Raw genomic sequence first — 24395 nt, 5'->3', positions numbered from 1 at the left:
CAGAGCCACGAGGAGCGAGAGTCCCCAGCCACAAACCTCTGGAGGGAAAGGGAGCCCGGCAGACACCTCCTGCTGCCAAGACACGGCTGCGCAAGACTAAAAGCGAAGAAGCTACAGGATCCCTCTCTGGCTAAAAACACAGACGGTGGTGACGGGCTCTAGGAACGGAAGTCATTTCTAGGGACCGATCCCACATGAAGCCTCTGGGGGGGGGGGCTGTTGTCCTCAGGTCCTGCAGACGCTGCCGGAAGATGCAGGAATCTGGCTGTGCCCACACATCCACAGATGCCGAGAACATCTCAGCCAGCGAAGGCCCAACCTCGGGCTCTGGGCCACGACCCTGCTGCCCTGAGCCACGGGTCGGACAAGCCAGGGACGCAAGGAGGCCCGCTCTGGCCTCACCCCGCCGCCCGCAGCGCTCGCTGGAGCAGTGCATCCAACTGTGAAGGGCAGAGGGCGGCCGCGGAGTCCAAAGCAGCCTGCGCAGGTGCAAGCAGAGCAGCGGCTGTGCTCCCAGCGGTGCTCCTGGCAATGCTCCTGACAGTGCTCCAGGCCGTGCTCCCGGCTGTGCTCCCGACTATGATCCCGGCTGTGCTCCCAGCTATGCTCCTGGCCGTGCTCCCGACTATGAACCCGGCTGTGCTCCCAGCTGTGCTCCCGGCTATGATCCCGGCTGTGCTCCCAGAAAACTTCATTTACAAAAGCAGGCAGGGGGCCGGCCAGCGCCGGAGCTGGGAGGGAAGGTTCCAGGCCCGGGGAAATCGGGGCTGAAATGCAGCGGAGCGACAGCAGGGGCGCTGGACAGAAGGCAGAAACCGCTCTCAGACGGCCGCCCGGCGGCAGGTAAGCAGGCGTCGGGCGGCCGGGATCACGCGGACCGCTCCTCAGACGTCTGACGTCCAGCACGAGCATCCGTGCTTTGGACTCAGAACTCAAGAACAAAAATTGTAAAGGTAAAGTTCGATGCTCGCGTGAATACTTGGAAATTCGACACTAGGCCTGACAAGCCACGGCACGTTCACATCTGAGCGTCCGGCCGCCGAAGCATCAGTCCACGCTCCGCTCCCACGTTTTAACCTGAAGCCCTCACGCTTCCTGCTTTGTGCATTTTTCTTAAGGGTAATAAATGCAGCTTTCGTTTATAGTAAGTAAATAAAATGGGCCTCGTAACGGGGGCGTAGTCCCTTCCTCGGAGCCCTGGAGGCTGCGTGCAGTGGGAATGAAGGACTTTTTGGGTTTGAGCGAGCGCATGCAGGATGCAGGGTGGCCTGGTAACGGAGCGACTGTGCCCTGAACACGTGGAGCGGGGTCTGCTGCGACGTGAGAAATGAGAATACTTCTCAAGTCTTGAGCTTTTGAGGTTCTATAATTGCAGCCAAGGGATGCCCGGGTGGCCCAGCAGTTAGTGCCGCCTTCAGCCCAGGGTGTGACCCCGGGGTCCCAGGATCGAGTCCCGCATCGGGCTCCTTGCGCAGAGTCTGCTTCTTCCTCTGCCTGTGTCTCTGCCTCTCTCTCTCTTTCTCTCTGTGTGTGTCTCTCATGAATAAATAAATAAAATCTTTAAAAAATAAATAAAAATAAAATTGCAGACGACGGGCAGACGGTGGTCTCTATTTCTCACCACCCCCATTTCCTGCTTGAGCAAAGTCTCACCTCCGGCCCCAACCCCCCAGAGCAGGCTTCTCCTCCTCCTCCGTCCTCCATGCAGAGTGCCCTGCCCAGTCCTGCCCCGGGCACTTCCTCCAGGGAGGCCGCCCTGACCTCCTCTCCCTCCCGCCTCCTCATCTTATTTGCCAGCTGTCCCATGTCCGCCTTCCCCACATCCGCCTCCCCCACCCAGACTTGAGCCCCGGGAATCAGGTTGCCTTGTGCAAGACTGTCCCCCTGGCCCCGATGCCTCGGCCGGCACAGTCGAGCACCGAAGGATGAGAGGGAACTATCCTGGGCTGGGTGTCCGAGACACGGCCAGGCCCGGGCCGGGTGACTTCCGTGCGGGTGCTCCAATCCCCCCGTAACCTGGACACCATTCACCCTTTTTTTACCAGCAGGGAAACTGAGCCTCGGGGGTGTTACGTGACTGCCCCCCCGCCCCCATCAAGGCCGCAGAACTAGGGCATCATATTTTAAAGGAAAAACCTGCGTCTTAGAAGTGCGGCTGTCTGTCCCCTGTTCCACCAGCCCTGGGGCCCGTCCCGCCCACGTGCTGGCTCCATCCCTACAGCGGAAAGCACAGTAATTTAATGCACATGCTAATTTGGGTGCTTCTGTGTCCATAAAAAAACTCTAGATCTCAGCAACTCGGTGACCGAGCCCGTAAGGCACCCAAGCCCCAGCTCCGGGGGGAGCGGCTGGGATCAGAAAACCATTCGTACGCTGAAGATCTGAAGAAACTCTTCTCTATAAAGACTTGGGAGATTTCTCTAATTGCTGTAATTGCAGATTGCTCAAGACTGGGACTCGCTGTAAATCATCCCATTTTCTGAGAAATTCTGGAACTGTCATCTGATTTTCCAGGAACGCGGATGCGAGCTGCCAAGTCTGGCTGCTGGGTTTTTACGGGAGGAAGACTGTGCCATCAAAGGCCACCGAACGGCGTGACCGAGCATTTCCTCCGGGGGGGACGGCGTGGGGCTGCGCTGCCCACCCCGCACTCGCCCACCGCTCCCTGGCTCCTGCAGCGCGGCCTCGGGCCACTGAGTCAGCAAAGACACGCGGCCAGAGGCGACAGGGAGGCGATCGTCCCTCCGTGGCTGTTCCCTGTCTGTCCACCCGGCAGGAAACTGAAGACGGGGCGGGGGGGGAGGGGCGGGCGGCGGCAAAAGGGCCTGCGCGTGTGCCATGAAGCCTGCCCTCCATCAGGCCTGGCTGGCTCTCTCGGTCCACTCTGCAGCCCGCGGGACAGGACGGTGCTCACTGACTTCCAGGCTGACCGCCCTTCCCCCGCAGCTGTGGCTTCCCTCTTCGTGCCCTGGTCCCCTCCCTCTGGGAGTGACGGTGTGAAATGCAAGGTCAGGAGCTGCGCACAGGCTGGACCCAGACAACGGGCCGCAGCTAAGTGGCCATCGGGGAGCGGGACCCACGCCCCGCGGATGCAGCCCAGAGCTTGGCTCAACAGGGTGAGGCCCCGTTCCGAACCGGGACGCGAGCACCGGATGGCAGGGGGCCTGACGCGGAGCTCGCCCGCTGAACGATGCTGCCGCCAGCACCCGTGGCAGCTCTGCGAGGGCAGCGGCCCTCTTCTCCGGCTTGTGACCGACGGCGGCCTCCTCTCGATCTCAGTGGTGGCACCGAATGGCGTCCCTAGCTTTCAGCCTCTCTGAAGGCTCACGTCCCCTCCGTGCCCAAAACCACTAAAAAGGAATCTCTGCACCGTGATGCGCGAGCAGACGCTCATCACTATCGCCGAGGGCGGACTTGACAGGTTCAGGGCGGGGAAAACAAGTGCAGACAACTGCAAAGGTCAGAGCAAGGGGAGGGCACGCGGAAGGACCTCAAACCTGGGAGCTCTGCTGGAGAGAGAGGCCGGGAGAGCGACTGTGAAGTACTGGGAGAGCTGGGGGGGTTGATAAAGATGGACAAGCCTGGGGCCCCCGGGGGGCTCGGTCGGTGAAGCGTCCGCCTTCCGCTCAGGTCCTGGGATCGATTCCCGGGGACGGGGTGTGTGCGTCCCTGCTCGGGGGACGTCTGCTTCTCCCTCTGCCCTCTGCTCACGCGCCTGCTTTCTCTCTCTCTCTCTCATTCTCTCCCTCTAAGAAATAAAATCTTAAAAAAAAAAAAAAAAAAAAAAAAGACGGACCAGGCCTGGCTGTGCATTCCTTCAGGGACACCCCTCCACACTGAAAAGTAAAAGTTCAAACACAAACACGGTTGAGAAGATGAGAAGCGTCCCAGGGAAACCCACCCAGCGGCCCACGGAGAGGAGCTCGAGACCCTGGAGGAGCGCGGGTCTGAGCTCGTCCTGCACAACCCCCCCCCCCATGCTCTGAGGGAGGACTGCGTGTCTGAAAGGCAAGCCACGCCTAAGCCAAGGGACCTCCCTGGCCCCACTCCTCTCCCTGGGTGCTGTGTCTGCACGGACACCCTCCAAGCTGCCGCTGCAACGCGCCACCCACAGCTTTGGGGACCAGCAGGCGACAGCCCAGAGCCTGCTCCTTCCCAACGCCGCCTCCTGCGCCTCCGAGGCAACACCGCACAGCGACGATGACAACAACCGTCTCAAGGATGCCACGGACAGAGAGGACATGCAATGAGGCCTCCCAAGCAAAGCAAACCGTGGGAGACACGCGGGGACCCTACGGGCCGTGCCAACAGCCCCGGCGCACACGCTCCCACGGGGACCCACCGGTCACGAGCTACGCCTGCGCCCGGGGCCCTCGGCCACCACCACGTGCTGGCAGCAGCCGTCCACGCTCACGCCTACCTGGTAGTACGGGTGGTGCAAGAAGGAATCTGGGCAGCCAGCCAAAGCCATGGGTTCCTTCTTCGAGCTACATTTACCGCTCCGCAGCACCTGCAACAAAGACAGACCGTCAGAGCCAGACCAGAGCACGAGTTCGCTGCTCACCACTTGACTGCGAGCGACCCGTCCCAGCGGGCAGCCCCTGGACACGGCTCAGGCCGTGGGGCACCCGGTCAGGACATCTGCTCACGGGGCCCAGCCTTCCCTGACACGAGGGTGGGCTCCAGAGCCCCGGGGGAGGCGTCCGTGTGGTCCCGGGCCTGTGAGGCTGTCACAGAGGCCAGGGGGATGCTGGCCCACGGCTCCGGCCACTTGCTCGTCCCCTGAGGAGCTCCCAGGGACCTGGGCTCCTGCCCTTGTTACAACGTTAACACCCGAAGACTTTACCTTCCTTGGGCGAACATGGTTTCAGCCCTATTGCAACTAGGCCCCGAGGAGGCGCTGGGTCCCCGGGCCACAGTCAAGATCCAGCGCCGTCACAGGCATCCAACCGCCCCCATCGGCTGCTCCCGAAGGCCCCGTGGCGACCACCTCTGAGAGCAACACCCCCAGAAACCGACTTCTGAACCCGCGAAGGCTCTCCTGACGTGCACGGGAGCCGCCGGTAACAGCGGCTTCATCAGAAAGCCCAGCAGTTCCTGCAGCGAGCTCCTAGCAGGCAGGAGCGAGGCCCCGTCTTCCCTCCTGCGATCTACTGGGGGCCACCCGCACGCCCGATGCACCCAGAGCAGGCAATGAGCGTCCCGGGGGTGTGTGACAGAGACCCCCTCCCTTCTGCGGCAGAGGACAGGGGCTGGGGCGACGGGCGACCAGCAGGTCGGCCTGGACCCGGGCTGGGTCCCCGCTGCCTCTGAACGCACATAAGGGGCTCTGCCCAACTTCCATGAAGGGAGCTCCCCCGAGACACGCTTCCTTCTACTCTCCGAGCAAGCAGAGAGCAGGGTGTGGACCCAGGGACAGCGGCCGCGTCCTCTCCGCAAACATCTCAGGAACGGCAGCAACTAACACTCCCCGGCGTCATCAATCCCAGAGGCGCACGCCCTGGACCCTCGGCTCCTCTCTGGCCCAGCCCCCCTGAAGGAGTCATCATTTCTGGCCACGAGAGACCTTCCCGAGCTTCTGTACTCGCCGCTGTCTTTCCAGCTCCACCACCAGCCGACTTACTACACCCTGTAGGACTGGGCTCAGGGATCACCTCCTCCAGGAAGCCCCCTCAGGCTGCCTCTCACCCATCACCACTGCTCCAAGGTGGCCCAGTCAGTGGCCCCTCTGGGCTCCCGGGCCCCACGCTGGGCTTACAGCCATCTCTCCACCTGCTACCCAGAACCGTAAATGCCCCTTCCTGGTCTCGCTCCCCCCATGTGAGCTGTGCGTCCACTGTGCCCCAGCGCCCACGCCAAGCGTGGCCCCCGCTTCGCTCTCGGCATCTGAATCCAAGCAACGCAGGTTTCACAACAGGGGGCCCTGGTGGTCACCAGTGTTGCCCCATTAGAGTGGGAAGAAAACGACACAAGTCCAGGACGGCCACCCCACCATGTCCAGGGCCGCTGCCAGCAGGACCACCACCCCCCACCCCGGCCCGGCGGAGGCCCGGGGACAGGCGAGCACCCCGGTGCTCCGGGACACAGGCTCTCCTCCGAGGCCGCCTTCCCGAGGACCGACACAGCGATTGGTACCCGGAACCCCTACAACGAGGGAGCAAGGACGTCCTGCTCCTCCGCTTGGGGCCGAGAAGGGCTCAGCTCCCCAATGGCCCTTTACTACGGGAAAAACCAGAATTCAGCAAGGGGCTCGCTTCTCTCAATGAAATTAAGAAGGAGAACAGAAGAAACGCTACAGGACAAGATATACCACAGGCTGGGAGCAGTGAGGCTGGAACGAAGTCGGCAAAAACTCAGTCCCTGGGAGCCCAACCCCAGAAATCCCGATAACAGCCCCCAGAGAGACCAGGCCAACACGGCAGCGGAACGGCAGCTTCCAGGTCGGCACAGAACTCGGGCTGCGGAGGGCACCCAGCCGCGGGGGGAGCCCCACCTGCCCTGAGCCCGACGCCTCGCTCCCTCTCTCCTGCGGCAGAGGCTCTCCACCCGGACAGTCTGAGGTTTCTAGAATCCCGAAACCACGACTCACAGGAGCTTCCCAGGGGAGACTTATAATCCGACGGGACACAGAGTGAGGATATTCATTCCATCGATCAAAACGGCAAAGCAATCAACGTAAGGCCCGTTTATGGGGTGAAGTGGGTTCCCCCAAATTCCGAGGTTGAAGCCCTAATACTCAGATGAGCTCACTGTGGCTGAATCTGGAGGTGGGGGGACTTTAAAAAGGGGATTAGGTTCAAATGAGAGGTTAGCGTGGGCCCTGATCTGGTGTAAGGAGAGATCGGACACAGACACGCAGACAGACGGCCATGGGGAGACACCGGGAGGAGAGAGGCCTCGGGAGGAGCCAGCCCTGCCCACGCCTCGAGCGCGGACTTTGGCCTCCGGAGCCATGAGAAAATCAATGTATCTGCGCCAAGCAGTCGGTCCGATCTTGTTATGGTGGAGCTAGAAAACTAATTCCGACCCAAGATACTGAAACACTCCTAACCCGTCATTTCAGCTCAAAGGGACAGACGCGGCCTCAGGCTGTACCACTTCCTACCGGCCCACCTAGAGGTGGTCCTAGCAGTGCTCTGTGGGGCGCCAAGGTCGCTTAAGCACCAGACTCTTGGTTTCGGCTCCGGTCCTGATCCCAAGGTGGTGGGATCGAGCCCCGAGTCCCGCTCTGTGTTGAGCATGGAGTCTGCTGAAGAGCCTCTCCCTCTCCCCACCCCCACTGAGCACGCACTCCCGTGCTCTCTCTCTCTCCCTAAAATAAATAAATAAATCACGAATAGATAAATAAATAAAAGTACTCTGTAGAAGCAGGTAAGTGATTACGAAGCGATCTGCAGTCACAGGACTTGAGTAGAGGTGCTCACCCTCCCTAACAGGCATGGGCCTCGTACAATCTGTTGAAGGCCTAAGAGCAAAGACTGAGGTTTCCCGGAGAAGGGACCAGGCCTCAAGGCTGTAGCAGACTCCGGCCTGAGTCTGTGGACTGCCCGCCTGCGCCACGGACTTCAGACTTGTCAGCCCCTACAGTCGCATGAGCCAATTCCTTAAAATAAATCTCTATACGTACACACACGTGTTGGGGTTCTCTGAAGGACCCTGACATATACACCCCAACCTGCCGTGACCGGCTCCCAGGACCCCTCCGTGATGCCTGCTGTAGGACCCTCCATGCCCGCGTGGGTCTGAGGACGCTGCATGGACAACCTCCCAGCACCCAGCCCTTCTACAAACACAGCTTCCACTCGTCAGCCTGCAGCCTCACTTTCCTGGGACGCTGGTTTTCTCTCCGTCACCCACATCCCCGTGGGCTTGTGTTAACATCCTCCTGGCTCCCCCTTCCTGCTGCAGAGAACGGTCCCTCCTGGCCACGTAAGGACCCTCTTTGCACCCATACTAAAGGCTGCCCTGCTGCCCTGCTGCCCGTGCCTCCGGCTATTATCTCCCACACTCCTCCCGGCTCACTCTGTGCGCGCTGCTTGCCCTGCCTGCATGTCTCCGGAACCCTTGGATGTGTTCAACATGTGGAAACATGTTACTTTCCCCCAAAGCTTCAAATTTAATGGGTGCTGGAGTGCCCAAAGTATCACACAAACATGCCAACTTTATTACCTAAATATGACCTTTGAAAGTATTTTCCAAGTGAGATTGCTTCTCAGCCAGGAAAATACACATCTCATAAGCCCTGTTGGGTAGGTCCCGCTGGGACAAGAAAACTATAGTTAGATACAGTTAAAAAAAAAAAATCAGAATAACTCTGGCCTCCAGTAAAATGTATCAAACCCATGGGATGCCTGAGTAGCTCAGTGGTTGAGCGCCTGACTTCAGCGCAGGGCGTGATCCTGGGGTCCTGGGATCGAATCCTGCGTCAGGCTTCCTGCATGGAGCCTGCTTCTCCCTCTGCCTCTGTCTCTGCCTCTCCCTCTGTGCCTCTCATGAATAAATAAATAATATCTTAAAAATAAATTAAAAAAATAAAGTCTCAAACCCAAAGCTAACATTGTATTTAATGGTGAAAGATACAAAGCTTTTCCCTAAGACCAGAAACAAGGCAGGGATGCCAGCTTTTGCCTCTTCTACTCTACAGTGCATTGGAAGTTCTAGCTAGAGCAATAGAACAAGAAAAAGAAATTAAAATGCACCCAAATTGGAAAGCAACTAATACGATCTCTGTCCACAGATGACATGATCTTACCCACAGAAGATCCTAGCGACTCCAAAGACACGCACACAATCTAAAACTAACAAATAAATGCATTAAAGTCGCAGGATGTAAGATCGGTAACCTAAAATCAGTTGTGCTTCTATACTCTAACAACAAAAAATCTGAAAACGAAAAAAAAAAATCTGAAAAGGAGATTAAGAAGACTCTGTTCAAGAATCACAATTAGGAATAAGTTGGAGACAAAAGACTTGCACGCTAATACAGATGGTGCTGTAAGAATATAAAGAAGAGGGGATCCCTGGTGGCTCAGCGGTTTGGCACCTGCCTTTGGCCCAGGGCGCGATCCTGGAGACCCGGGATCGAATCCCACATTGGGCTCCCAGTGCATGGAGCCTGCTTCTCCCTCTGCCTGTGTCTCTGCCTCTCTCTCTCTCTCTCTCTCTGTGACTATCATAAATAAAAAAAAATTAAAAAAAAAACTTTAAAAAAAAGAAGATATAAGTAAGAAAAGCACCCTGTGTTCATGGCTTGGAATATTTAATACTGTTCAGATGATGATAATATCCAGAGCAATCTACAGATTCAATGCAATCCCTCATAAACTCCCACTAGTCAATAAAAGCTTTCTAAAATTTCCATAGATTCTCACAGGACTCCAAATAGCTTAAAAAGAAAAAATCTTGAAAAAGAACAAAATTGGAGAACTCACATTGCCCAACTGCAAAACTTACTATAAAACTTAAGGACAGCCATACAGACTAGTGGACTAGAACACAGAGCACAGACATAAACCTCATATATAATGATGGGCTGATTTTCAACAAAGGTGCCAGGACCATTCAATGGGGGAAAGGACAGTCTTTTCAATACGTGGTTTTGGGAAAATTGGACAGCCACATGCAAAACAATGAGAACTTTTGATACATCAATAAACACGAATTCAAATGAATCAAAGACCTAAATATAAGAATTAAAAGTATAAAAAAAAAAAAAAGAATTAAAAGTATAAAACTCTTAGAGGAAAAAAAAAAAATTAAAAAAAAAAAAAAAACAAAAACAAAAACAAAAAAACTCTTAAAGGAAAACCCAGGGGAAAGTTTTCATGATGCTGGACCTGAAAATGACTTCCAGGATAGGATACCAAAGGCACGGGCAACGACGAAAGACAAACTGGACTTCATCAAAATTAAAAACATTTGTGCAGAAGACACAATCGAGGGAGTGAAAAAAAACCCACAGAGGAGGACAAAAGAGTTATGAATCATTTATTTGATAAGGGATTAATATCCAGAATACATAAAGAACACCTACAACTCAACAGTAAGAAAACAGGCCACCAACTTCAAAAATGGCCAAAGGACTTGACTAGACACTTCTCCAAGGAAGACATGAAAATGACCAATAAACACAAGAAAAGATGCCCCACATCACTAGTCATTACACGCACACTGAACCACCATAGGATGCCACACAAAATCAGGTGTTGGTGCAGACGGGGAGAAACTGAAACCCTCCTATATGGCTGGTGAGAATGTAAAATGGTGCAGTGTCTGTGGCAAATGGTAATAACTCTTCAAAAAATCAAATAGAGAATGAACATAAGTTCCAGAAATGGTATTTCTAGGCATGTACCCTAAAAAAGAGGTGGAAGCAAGGACTCACATACACCCATGTCCACAGTGGCACACGTACAATAACCAGACTATAAATAACCCAAGTGTCCATCAACAAATGAACGGGTAAGCAGAGTCCATGCCGTGGACTATTATGCAGCCTGAAAAAGGAACATCATTTTGACGCAGGCTGCAACACGGATGAACCCCGAAGACTTTATGCCAAGCGAAGCCAGTCAGTCGTCAAGGCACAAGCGCTGTAGGATCTCACTTACACGAGGCGCCTAGTATAGAAACAAAAGGCAGAAGATAGCAGGGGCTACGTGGTACAGAGTTTCTGCTTGGGATGAGGAAAAAGTTCTGGAAATAAGACAGCCTTGACGGTCACACAACCTTGTGAATGTACTGACGCCCCCTGAATTGCACACTTACAAAAGGCGAAAACAGTACATTTTAGGTTTCATGTATTTTTCCCCATTTCTTAAATATCAGAAGGATGGCTATTCAATGAGCTTCCTTTAACAGACTCAACAACTTTCGCTAAATATTTTTAAAGATTTTATTTATTCATTGAGAGAGAGAGAGAGAGAGAGAGAGAGAGAGAGAGTGCGCATGCGGGAAGAGGGGCAAAGGGAGAGAGAGGATCCCATGCAGACTCTGCACTGAGCATGGAACCCAACGCAGGGCTTGATCCCACGACCCTGATCATGACCTGGGCCCAAATCAACAGTCAGATGCTCAACTTGACAGGGCACCCAGGCACCACCACCCCACCCCCACCAAACTGTTTTTTTTTGTTGTTTTTTTTTAATTTTTTTTTTCAAATTGTTTTTTAATACAACCATGAGATCCAGCAGAATTTCTTAGGATGCTCAAACTTGAAGATGCGTAAAGCAATGATCGCAAATTCACTTTTGTACAAAAAAAAATTTTTTTAACCACCACCGTGTTTCCCGATCACTTACTCTGCCCCTTGGAACCTGCTGATGGCTTGTCCATTTTGGTTTCTCTTGATCAGCAATGCTCTCTCCCAGTTGTGTGACTCTGCAGAACCCAAACGTCCGGCTGATGGAACGGAGCCCCCGCCGCAAGCCCCCCGTAAAACCCACCTTCCTGTCCTTATCTGACAGAGTAAGATTATCTGTGTCATTATCTGCTCTCATGGAGACTCAACCTCCATCCTGATCCTGAACAAAAAAGAACCTCACTTCTAAGTGTCCTACAAGAGGACAGGTTTGAGGACATCCCGTGCCACTTTCCAAAGAGTTACATATTTAAATCATCAGCTGATTTATCGAAATGGTGTGCTCCATACACTGAAGACAAGCCCACAGGCAGCGAGATGTTTATACCTACCACGGTAAAAGGGTGTTCTCATCAACAGCTGCAGAATGACGAAGAAACTGTACCAATAACCGCTGCCCTTTTCCTTCCTTCAATTAAAAGGGTTCCTGACAGGGCCATCTCCCTGTGCTGCATTCAGGTGTCTTTTTGATTATGAATTTTCTCCATTGCCAGACGCCATTATAAGGAATATACTGGAGTCTGTCCTCCTTTTTTATTTTTTTAAATTTTTTTTAAAGATTTTATTTATTTATTCATGAGAGACGCAGAGAGAGGGGCACAGACACAGGCAGAGGGAGAAGCAGGCTCCATGCAGGGAGCCCGATGTGGGACTCGATCCCGGGTCCCCAGGATCATGCCCTGGGGGTGCTAAACCACTGAGCCACCTGGGCTGCCCTGTCCTCCTTTTTTATTTAAAAAAAAAAAAAAAAAGCTTTTATTTATATTTAGAAATATATTTATTTTTTTATTTATTTTTAGAAAAAAGCTTTTATTTATTTTTATTTATTTATTTTTATTTATTTTAGAAAAGCGAGGGACGGGGGTAAGTAAGGATAGAGGTGGAGAGAGAGAGTGAAGCAGAATGTCCAGTGAGCGCGGAGCCCAGTGCAGGGCTGGATCCCATGACCCCGAGATCGTGACCTGAGCCGAAACTAAGAGCCTGTCGCTCAATGGGCTGAGCCACCCAGGGACCCCCGAGCCTGTTCCTTCTAATAAATTCTGAACTTGTAATAATAATTTAAATAATCTTCACCATGAAGCGCAAACCACCTTCCTTATTAGACTATAGTTCAGAAAACCAGTCCGACCAAAGCCAAAAGTTTGCTGATGATTCAAGAGCCAACGTATTTCTCAACAACGTCAATATTGACACTTCTAGTCCAGCAGCTGAACTTCAACAACGTCGTGTTCTTTTTTGTTGCATGTTTGTTTTTCCGTTTTAAGGGCAACTTCTACCCAATTAAAACGATACAACTCTTAAAATTTTAAAACACTGCAGCAAATAATGCTTTCCCTGAGACTCCGAAGACCGGCACGCACAGGCCTCCCTTCACCAACTGCAAAGCACGTCTGTGGCAGGCTTCAGCTGCCCTCCCATCGGGATGCCTCTGCACACTGGAAACCTCGACCATGACGCCGACAGGCGCGCCAGAGGACCCTTGCATCTCAGGACACACCCGGCACATCACGCCTGGCCGTGTGCCCAGCGTTCACGCAATCTGCTCTGATGCTTCCTCTTCTGTGCCGTTTTCCTTACTAAACGCGCGACGCGTGACCTGCTAATTGATGCCCGGCACGACGGCGATGGGAGGCCCCCCATGATCTGAAAACAGGGCCGGGCTCAGGTTTGGACTTACAGCCCCTAAGCGCACTGGTTTCCTCCGCACGCCCGCCCGCCAGGATGGAGACTGCGCCCACGGCCCTGCCCCCTCCGCCCCAGCCTCTCCCCACCCGTACCCCTCTCCTGGCTTAGGGCAGCAGCTCGCTTAGACATTCCCTGGCAAACACCTGAGCTCCCGTGCGTCACCTCCTCTGACTTCTACTCTTAGAAAAACACGACTCTTCCGCTTGACGCGACCAGCCGTCTCCAGGACCCCTGAGGTCACCTACCATGCAAGGTGGACTCTGTCCCTTCTTACTCGGCCACAGATCCAACATGTGCATTTAATACTGCGGGAAAACCCAGTACGTCTCCTCAGGGAGCCACGTACTGTCCAGCACGGCTGCTTCCTGCTCCCTCCTCGCTGCCCCCTCTCTCAGGACACTCGGGTGACGGCCAGCCTCTGACACCCGGCGGAGGAAGTGCGCTAGCTCACAGCCAGCACCTGACATCAATCCTATTGCACTTGTTAGCAAATGCCTTGTTGTCCGGCCAGGACAGCACACAGTGGGGGCTCCAGAAGGCTCTGCACGCTCGCGGGGCGAACTAGCGTAACTGCCTGGCGGACAGGCTACACAGTAACACTGAATTTAAAAATAAAATCAAGCAAAAGCTGCAAGTCTTAAAAATCAATCACCGCGGGATTTTTTAAAAAGGAAGCTATACCTTCCATAAAAGCCAGGGACCCCTTGTTTTACCAGGAACGACGCATCTGACCGACGTTTGTGGACATATTAAGACAATCACTTGTGGAGCTGAAAACAGACTATTCGCATTCTAAATCATAAGAAAAGCCTAAAAAGAAACAAATACTACTTCAAACATCAAAGGGAAAAGAGAAACCGGGCGATGAAGACAGCATTCAAGACAGAGGCAATTTATTCTGAAGATGGAGGACGTGTAGCGATAAATGTCAACTATCTGATTCCCTTCTTTCCAAACTAATATTCAAAACATTTTAATAGTAAAAAAAAAAAAATACTCAAAGCACATCAGAATAGAAATGCTTTTGAAAGAGAGCCAAGAAGGGAGGGACAGAGACAGAGCGGGCACAGACACAAGAATAGGACAAAAGTCAAGCGCGGTGACAAGCACGGGGACAGGGCTGTGAAGCGAAGGCCCAGGCAAGATGCTCGTGCCAAAAGCAGAGCACACGGACCACGTGTGGTTAACGTCCAGGGTCCGGCCGTTACCCTCCGCACAACAAAACATCTGCAGGCAGAGATCTCACGCTAAACGAACGGACGTTATGCTTTGAGAAGAGACTTACAGTAAAAACAAGAACTCCAAATAAATAAATAAATAATAAAATAAATAAAATAAAAAATAAAAAAACCCAAAAAACAAGAACTCCATATACAAAATAAAAGCAAAAGAATACAGTGTTTATTAATCATAAGGTAATTCTGTAGATGGTTAAAAAAAATGAATTTAGAGACTTCAATGGAATCAGAACTTTTATCACAAATATACACCAAGATCAAAATAATCTTTAAAAAAAAATCCTTACAATAGAAAATACTGGGGAGAAAACAGACTGCAACCCACACTCCTTCCACCTTCACCCCTACAGAAAGCAAGTCATGAACTTGGATGTTCTTGCATTTATTATTATAAATCATTATAAATGATTATTTCAACTTGTCAACACAAAAAAAAAAGAAAAAAAAGAAGATGATTCCCAAGTGCTCACGTAGACCGGGCCGCGGGCTAGGTAGGGATGTGCGTTGATTTTACTCTTGTCAACGGCAGGAATGTGTGTGCATTTGCGGGCCCCTCACCCTAGTATCATTCCTGCCGTTGACAAGAGTAAAATCAAGTGCAGTGGGCAAGGTCCTGAGGCCAGAGATGGGAAGGTGACAGAGGTGACAGGGATGTGATGGAGGATGTGATGGAGCTCAGTCCAGAAGTCTACGCTCTTATTTTTTTTTTAAGATTTTATTTATTTATTCATGAGAATACACAGAGAGGAGAGAGAGAGGCAGAGACACAGGCAGAGGGAGAAGCAGGCTCCATGCAGGGAGCCCAACATGGGACTCGATCCCGGGTCTCCAGGGTCAGGCCCTGGGCTGTAGGCAGCACTAAACCCACTGAGCCACCCGGGCTGCCCTCTTAACCAGAACCCTGAAGTCCTCTGCTTTTCAACTTAGGGTCCCTGGATGGACAGCACAGGCGTCACCTGGGAACCTGCACACATACGGATGCTCCAGCCTGGATGCTGACCCCCTAAATCAGAAAGTGGGGGTGGCCCCCAGGCACCCTGCGTCCGAGACCTAGCACCAACCGGCCGGGGCACTTCTGGTGCCTGTGCTGCACCCCAGACCAGCAAAAATAAAATCTTGGGCACACGAGCATTGTTTTAAGCTCCCCGGTGTCCTTCAAGCTGAGAACCACTGCCCTCATCTCTTTTCTTTACATGATTAATCCTTTTTTATGATGTTTGCAAGGGGGTGAAATTGGGGAGAAAATTGCAATGAAGTTTCGAGGAGTCGCATCTCACTTTCTGGAAGCCGGAGGAGGGAACCTCCCACAACTGTGTGAAGTGAGCAATATAATCAGTTCCTCAAAATGCCACAGCTGGGTCCTAAGGGCCAGCTTCCCAGCGGGAGGCTGCACCTGGTACGTTCTCTGCTGTTTACAAATCTACAAATTTCCGACACAAATAGCAAGAATCTGTCCTAGAACGCGGATGTGTGGAAGGGGGAGGAGGGAGGCAGGCCAAGGAGCTATCCCAACTGCCTGCAGCGGAGAATAACTTCAAACTTCAGGGTTTTAGGGACAGGGTCTGGACTTGACCCTCTGCAGGAGAATGACCTTTGACTTTATACTCCCAGTCTTCGGTAACAGGCCTGTTTGGAATATTCTACTCAAGTATCCACAGTGCCTTACGCCTAAGTGCTCCGGTCAGCCTCCTGCCAACACCAGCGACATCTCCAGACGACCCTCGCTGAAGGCCACACTCCTCACTTAGGTGCTTTGTGAGGAGCATCGAATCCTCAAATGATCCACGTAACTGTCCCCACCAGACAGGCCTGGAGCCTGCTTCTGCTCGCCCCGCAGACCGAGCGTGAGGTCAGTCTCCGGGCTCCGCTCTGCGCCAACCCAGAGCCCGAGTCCTGAGCTCAGATGCACAGTCCCTGGGAACGGGGTTCGGTCCCCACGAGGAGCGGACCGATGCTGGACACGGATCTTCAGTTTCCAGCTGTGTGAGCCCCGGGGTCTGGGCGTCGCGCCTCCGCTCCTGCCGCGGTGGATGCGCAGGTGTGCGGTCATGTGCTAAGTGCAGGGCGGGGCTGCTAACCCGGGGGGACGACAGGCAGAGGGGCCTCCCAGCCTCCATCGCAAACCCACCGCCCGGGGAAACCACAGCGGCCCTCGGGTCACGGAGACCGAGGGGCTCTGTGAGGACGCCACCCGCCACCCTTCCATGCCCGCCTCCCCAGAAGTGACGGGTGGGACACCCCTCCGCGGTGGGTGAACACAAGCAGATGACAAGAGCAAAGGTCCATCTGCGCAGAGCCCCAGACAGCTCCGAAACCCGTGAGGAGACAGTCGCACCTCACACAGGAGGACACAGGTGCTGAGATGATGGATGGGTGACCGGTCAGGGCTGCACAGTAAACGCGGGACCTCGCGAGAAGAGGAGGTCAGGTGCTCCTGCAGAGAAGGGCATCCCACCTGGCGTGACCGGGGGACAGCGCGGAGAAGCAAGCCACTGTGATCGTGAGCTGGATTAGGGGCCCCTGGGTGGCTCAGGGGTGGAGCGTCTGCCTCGGGCTCAGGTCATGATCCTGGGGTCCCGGGATCAAGTCCTGCTTCTCCCTCTGCCTTCACAGGCGAATGGGTGGCGTCAACACCACTGAAACCCCTCGGATTTGCCTTGGCCGCCTGCAAATCCGGTTCTGCAATCGTCGGGAAAGTGACTCGGATCTTATCAGAAAAATTAAGCAAGGTCTGCAAAACTGTGCTCGGATGTAGACACTTTACAGAACAGACACAGACGCAAGCCCTTCCGACCAACACCTCAAAGCGTGGCCCTTATTTGTACGACGAAGCTCACGTCACTGATGGGGACCTTGCAGCTAAAGGGAGCTTGGGAATCTGCGGCCGGAGACCTCTAGGGAAGCACGACGTACGGAGGATGGGCGGCCCCGGATCCGCGTCGTCTCGGTCCGTCGAGGACCTCGCAAAAGGCCCACAGCCTCCTCCCTTCCCTGTCAGCCCCCAGGTCCAGGGCCGAAGCTGCAAGAACGCTGGTCCCCGGGGCTCTGGAGGAGGGGTGTGGGCTCCCCGACCCCGGCAGCCCCACGGGGGTGACATGGTGCCAACTGCAGACCCGCCACTGGCGAGTGATGCCCAGGACACTGGGGGGGGGGGGGGGCGCTTATTTCTCACGAAAAATGCTTTGGAGCTGTTAAGTTTCTTTTTTTTTTTAAGATTTTATTTATTTATTCACAAGAGACACAGAGAGGCAGAGACACAGGCAGAGGGAGAAGCAGGCTCCCTGCAGGGAGCCCAATGCAGGACTCGATCCTGGGACCTTGGGATCACACCCTGAGCCGAAGGCAGATGGAGCTGTTAAGTTTTGTGCCAAATGCGTGAATTCTGTATTTGAAAACTGAGTATGATCACCGGGTTTAAGTCTCGAAAGCATTAAGGCTGCTCTGCCTTCCAGAGCTTTCCCAGGATCGCCGGTGAATTCGGCAAAGTAAACCGTCTCCTGGGTGCTCTCGGCATCAGATGCGCACGGGCTGCAGGTCAGGAGAGCGAGCCCTGCTTCTGCTGGCTCCGGGGGGCGAAGCTCCGTCCTGCGGCGCGTGTCAGAGAAGGGCCCGGAACCTCGCCTACGACGCCACCGCTCCCGGTGCTGGGACGGCGAGCTGCGTCCGCAGCCTGCATCCCGGGTTCAGATGTTTCTGACAGTTCCAATACACATAAATGTCATAAATAAGTCAAATGTCAAAAAAAGTCATAAACAGACGCCCCACAGGGCCACCAGGGCTGGGAGGCTAGCAGGTTCGCAGAAGCATCAAATTTGGCTCCCTCTCTCCTTTCAGGCTCCACATCCAGCGTGGAGCCCGACGTGGGACTTGAACTCACGACCCCGAGGTCAAGTCCTGAGCTGAGACGAAGGCTCCGATGCTTAACCACCTGAGCCACCCAGGCCCCGACACAGTTTTGGCTCAGGAGGCTCTGACAACGTCTCAAAACCACCCAAGCACCTTCACTTTAGCTACATCAGCTTGAACTGAAACTAAGTCTTTCCTGATGAATAATCACGACGCTCAGTCCTGGGTAGGACTTACATCCCTCACCACTGAGGGAAAGAGGCCGACCCCTCTGGGGGAGGCGGCCACAAGCTCTGCAGATAATCAAAGTCCTCTTTTTTCTTTCTTTCTGAGTGGGGGGGTGGCCTGGCACACAAGGGGGGAGGGGCAGAGGAAAGGGAGAGAGGGGATCTCAAGACGGCGCCACGCCCAGCGCACAGCCCCACATGGGGCCCGACCTCACCACCCTGAGCCCAAACCAAGAGTCAGAAGCTCAACTGAGCCACCCAGGTGCCCCGAGGCTGTGCCTTTTCTCATATTCTGAGGACCAGGCTTCCAAAGAAGAGAGGCGGGACCTGGTTAGGTCACGAGACAACCACGACCGGGCCCCAGGAACCGCAGACACCTGCAGATGCTGAACGGGGCGACCGCAGCCACCAAAAGCAGCCTGCAGGGCCCGCCCTGTCTCCCCACACCTGAAAAACCCAAACGGATTTTGGGATGGGGGATGGATGGGGGTGACACGGGGCCCCTGTCCCCCGCCGGGTCAGGGGGAGACGGGGCCACCTAAGTTAAGGGCCTGGCCTGCCTGACACGGGGTGAGGTCACGACCTACGTGCTCCGGACCCTCAACATTTGGGCTTTAGGCAACAGGTCTGCACGGCAGGGATGGGGGCTTGGGGACTAGAGCCCTCAGGGGAGGGAGGCTGGTCCTCTAACAACACGGGGACATCCGCTCGGCCACAGACTCCGCGGGACAACAGCTCCGGTCTCACGGACAGGGCGAGGCCCACCCCTCAAAAAAAAGGGAAAAAAGCTACTAAGGCATTTCTTTCCAGACCATCATGGAAGTCCTGACTCTGATTTTTGGGAGACGCGTAAATTCAAAACGCCTATTTTTTAGGAACTTTTGCTTCCTCCGTGGAAGAACGTCAAAACGGTTCTCTACCAACTAGATGATGCCAAAACCCTCCCGACTCCAAAGTTCTGGAAGTTTACAAACACGATAATCCCATGAGACTCGGATTTCCATGCACGTGTAATCGTAACACACGATTTTGAATTTCTTCTGCATAAAAAAGAGACCGATGTGTATCCACGTGGGCCACGCTCGTCCGACACTATCAGGGGCCCAGTAACTAACCACTGGGAGCTTTTCGATTTGCAGAGTGTGTCATTTGGGCAACACTTGTCCCCCAGGTTCTAAAAGCTGCAGTAACTCCGGAAGCGACGCATCCGGGTGGACCAGCCCCATGGGTCACCCCCCCCCCCCCCGCCGTCCGCCCCCCGGATCCTCAGACACCGAGTCACCCGTCAGGAGAAGCTGCGGCAGGACTGGAGCGCCACCGTCCTCCGTGCCCCCCGCCCATCCCGGGCCCAAGCCCTGCGGCCTCTGTGAGCAGGAGCCGTCGAGCAGCGAGCACCCCGTGATGTGTCTCCATCCTCCTTCACTGAGACTGCAACTCCGGGGGGACGGACCCTCCTCTCCCTCGGGAGGTTCTGGAGCATCCCGCCAGCCCGGCTGCCCCCCTGCTTGCAGCGTCCCAGGTGTTCGGCCTCCGACAGGCCAGACGGAAACGTGCTGAGGGCGGCTGGAGCCCGCGGCCTGCGGATCCCAGGCAGGAGCACGCGGGAGCCCGGCGTGGGGAAGGGGCTGCCTCTGCGACCCCGGGCTGAGCCCCCCAGCAGGACGCCCTCTGCACGACTCCCGACACGGCCACAGGCCACCTCGTGGCAGGTGCGCTCATGGGGCAAAGCTGCTCCGAGGCTCCACAGGCTTCCGCATGGGGGAAGGACCGAGGCCCAAGGGTGACCTGGGTGTCCTCGCTGCCTCTCGCCTCTCTGCACCTGAGCAGGTGCACACGTGAAGGCCTCCAGGGTCCTCCCTCCAGGCTTGCGTCTGAGCGCCACCCTGTTGAACGCTTCTGTTGGAAGAAGATCCCCGGCTGCAAACCCGGGGACCCTGCCGCCTCACTGGGGCTGGGGCATCTGGAAGAGGTCAGCGTGCAGCCCTGAGGCTCAAGAGCCAGCAGCGGGGAAACCCGGCGCCCCGCTCACCCCTAGCTCGGCTACGACGGCCGCCCAGCGTCCCGGCGGTCCAGCCAGGCCCCGAGCCGACGCCAGAAGCGCCAGGTCTTTCTGTCACTGAGACGCACGAGCACCAGCCTCTGGACGTGGCCCATGGACAGGAGGACAGGCGGGAGCCAGCCTGGATGATGAGCCATGCGGCCCCGGGAGCAGCCACTGCCGACCCCGGGACGGGCCTTCCAGATGCATCTCGGCTGCCTGAGGACAAGGCACCTGCGCTCCAGGTGCCGCCTTCAGCCCGCGGAGACACAGGCAAGGTAGGTAAGGTAAGGGCACCCCCAGTGGGCGGCCGCCCCGCGGACCAGGTGGCAGAAATGAACCCCCGCCGTCCCCGCACCTCCTGAGAGGCTCTCCCGGGGCCCCCGGCTGCAGCCCTGCCCTGTGCAGCCCCAGGCGGCCAACCCACTCTCCGGCCGCCGCGGCGACACAACAGGCCCCGCAAACACTGTCCGTCTGCAGGCAGGGGGTAAGCCGACGGGGACGGGGACCGGGACGGAGCCACCCAGGGACAGCGTTTGGCAATGGAGAGGAGAAGCCTCCACTGCACACTCAGAACTACCACGGCGGCGGAAAGAGGCCAAACGAAGTTAGTTCCTTTATGCAACGGTGAAAAAATGCAAACTTGGGACGTCTTGGGGGGGGGGGGGGCTCAGTGGTTGAACGTCTGCCTTCAGCCCAGAGCGTGATCCTAGGGTCCCAGGATCAAGTCCCACGTCGGGCTCCTGCATGGAGCCTGCTTCTCCCTCTGCCTGTGTCTCTGCCTCTCTCTCTCTTTCTGTCTCTCTCTTGAATAAATAAAATCTTTTAAAATAATTTTTAAAAAAGCGAACTCATCGGGAGAGACCGAAAAACAGATTGGGGAGAGGATGGAAGGGAAGGCTGGCAAAGAGGACACCCGTCGCCCCGACCGCGGTGAAGGCTTCACGGGCCTATACTCACGTCGACACTCATCACGCTATACGTCTGAGGCACAGGCAGCTCTCCTGCACTTCAATTATACTTTTTTTTTTTAAACGAGCCAACACTCTGGGGGAGAAGAGGCTATCCGGGGATTCGGGGGTGGCCAGGAGCAAGCCCGGTCTTGTCTCTCGTTCCGTGCGGTAGCACACGCCGAGCCATCACCTGGGCCCCGGGACGGGAACAGGGGGTTCCTGTAAGCCTGCAGACACTTCAGGCATCGATCGATACGCCCGTGAGCTTCTGTCCAGACAGCTGACGTAGCGGGCACCGCCGACCCAGACACCGAGCTCACGCCGGAGCGAAGCTGACCTGGCACAAGTAACGTGTCTATGAGCACGTGACGGCCTCCCTGAGCTCAGGAGCACCAGCTCTACGCCTTGGGGCCGGTGTGAGCAGCAACCTTACTAGAGAAAAGACAAAAGTGTCGCACCAGGGACACTGCAAAAAAGGACACGTGTTTAGGGTTTAGGGTCGGAGCTGCAACAGGGAAGCACAGCTCCACCCGGTCCTCGTCTGGGAGCGTGCGTGTCGGGCAGTGGACACGGCGTGACCCAAGTGACCAGCAAGTGCCGTGACACTGACTCGGGGTCACAAACTTGTGTCAGTGGCAGGCGAACTCACGAACAGGTGATCACTGAATAACGTGGAGAAACCCACGTTCCCTACGCCTGGGCGTCCGCATCCGCGAAAGGGGGACAAGCTGTATCTGCCCCCGAGGACGGGCGTCGTGACGAGCAAACGCGTCCGTGCACAGAGTCAGCAGAGACCGGGCAGCCGGAGCGCGACACGCCTGGTGATCCGTGTGTCCCCTGCTCGTGTCCCCACCGTCGGGCCTCGTGGTCCCCACAGCACACGCTCCCTGTGCCACCTCCCTCCCCGCCCGCTCCTACATCCAAGGACGGAGCCGGGTACCGCTCCACTACAAGCCGAGAGCCGTCGAGGTGCCGCGGGTTCTCGCCCCGTCCGAGGCGGCAGGGCCGGGACCCCCAAGACTCCATGTGAGCTCCTCATTGGCCGCGTTCCCCCGCGGCGCGCTTTGTCCAAGCTAACGCTGCTCAGAACCACGGGGTGTCAACACACGACGCCTGCTTCCGTGCACGTAAGCGCTCCCATCCCCGAGGCTCTCACAGCCCATCCGTACCTGACATTTGAACGGGTTCGCAGGTCTCCTGGGAAACCCTGGTCTTGCAGATGCGCTGAGCTCCGCCTACATCGGGGCACGGGGCTCCCCCAGTACCAGTCAGATCCTGCCCCGGCCCGAATGGTGCAGCAGCAGAGAAGGGGCACCGGGGGTTCTGGAGCAGAGGACAGCGGCGCAGCTAAAGCCACAGCGTGAAGCAGGGGACTGACCGGGTGTCACCCACCTAACGCTCAGACCCAAAGTTCTCCCAACGGACTCCGGCGCGGAGGACCTTTAAGCCACCCGCCTCCCTTGACACACACACCGCGAGCTCCATCGGGGTCGACTGGATTCTGACGAGCATCTGCACCCTGTGACTGCACCTCGTAAGGAGCCCATAGTCAACCTCTAGCCCTTGTCCTAAAACTCAACCACCGGGACGCCTGGCGGGCTCAGCGGTGAGCACCTGCCTTCGGCCCAGGGCGTGACCCCGGGTCCCGGGATCGAGTCCCGCATCGGGCTCCCTGCACGGAGCCTGCGTCTCCCTCTGCCTGCGTCTCTGCCTCTCTCTCTCTCTCTCATGAATTTAAAAAAAAAAAATCTTAAAAAAAAAAAAAAACTCAACCACCCTGCATGAATAAAAGACTATGGACACAGAGGCGCCTGGGAGGCTCAGTGGGTTACATGTCTGACTCCTGATTTCAGCTCAGGTCTTGATCCCGGAGTCCCGGGATCAAGACCTGCATCGGGCTCCCTGCTCAGCGGGGCGTCTGCGTCTCCCTCTGCCTCTGCCCCTCCCGACTCGTGTGCTCTCTCTCTCTCAAATATATAAACGAATCTTAAAAAACAAAGATCGTGGACAGAAAGGTCCAAGAGCCAATGTGGAGACTTCCAGTCCCATGCAAGGTGGACATGACACGACAAGGGGCAGAGGAAGAGTCCGAGGGGTAGAGAGAGAACATGTACCTTTTGAGTCTGGAACAGGACGTGTAAAATGTCATTCGGCATCTAACACGAGGGTGACACTCGGAAAGGCCTGGGGCATAAACCCAGTTCTTCAAGGGATTAAGACCCTCCTGTTCTGCATCGTACAGTCAAGGGTCACGGGAGGAGGCAAACTGGGGAAAAAGCCCAGCACCTTGTCCCGAGGGCCGTGGACCCCAATTCCTCGGCCCTGGGTCCCATCTGTAAGGGCTAAACCCAGGTGTTCCCAAGACGAAGCCCTAACCCCAGAGCCTCAGAAGGTTCTGGATTCAGAAAAAGGTCTTCAAAGGGGAGATTAAGGTCAAATGAGGTCCTAGGAGGGCCTTCATCCAAGAGGACTCGTGTCCTAAGGAAGAGAGATTAGGACACGGACGTGCGGAAGGAAGACCACACCAGGACGGGGAGAAGGTGGCCGGCTCGCTACGCGCCAACGGGAGACGGGCTTTCGAAGAACCAACCGCTGACACCTGACGGGTGTGGGTTCTGGCCTCCAGAGCTGTGCCAACACACACGCCCATTGTTCAAGCCGCCCCTGGGGCCTTAGTCACGCAGCCCCAGCTTCTACGGCCCCCACCGCCCTCCCTGGGGGCAAAGGCTCTTGCAGGTGCATCGGGCGGACACCTGTTGCAGGCTCAGGTCCCCCGCTAATCTCAGGCCCACGGCGAGCATGATAAGAACCCCACACCCCAGCAGCCAGGACAAAGGAGAAGGGGAGGAGGTGCCAACACCTGCCCCAGACCTTCCTTATTTATGGGCACCCCGATATCAGCACGAAGGCGGGGCACACCGGCACAAGCGCTGCTGGCAAACAAAGGCCGAGTCAAGCGCCAACCCCCCTGGCGTCCTGGACCGTTACCAGACGGCGCAGCTGCCAGCTTCCAGGGGCTCCTCTGCACCTCTCCGAACAACCCGGAGG

At 55.7% G+C, this 24395-nt stretch overlaps 1 protein-coding gene across 6 annotated transcripts in view; it reads right to left on the bottom strand.

Annotated features, from left to right (window-relative positions):
* GRB10 (growth factor receptor bound protein 10) overlaps positions 1 to 24395 on the bottom strand; it is a 153506-nt gene that overhangs the window by 94013 nt on the left and 35098 nt on the right. For all 6 annotated transcript variants that reach the window (XM_072760100.1, XM_072760104.1, XM_072760102.1 and 3 more), the window contains one exon: positions 4421 to 4510. In XM_072760100.1, the coding sequence (XP_072616201.1) occupies positions 4421 to 4471 (51 nt within the window). In that variant the 5' untranslated portion in view covers positions 4472 to 4510. Of the gene's footprint in view, positions 1 to 4420; positions 4511 to 24395 lie in introns of those variants that run through there.

The sequence above is a fragment of the Vulpes vulpes genome, chromosome 5 (genome assembly GCF_048418805.1).
Source record: "Vulpes vulpes isolate BD-2025 chromosome 5, VulVul3, whole genome shotgun sequence".
Taxonomy (NCBI): Eukaryota; Metazoa; Chordata; class Mammalia; order Carnivora; family Canidae; genus Vulpes; species Vulpes vulpes.
Note: the sequence above shows the minus strand (reverse complement) of the source record. Positions and strands in the feature narration are given on the sequence as shown.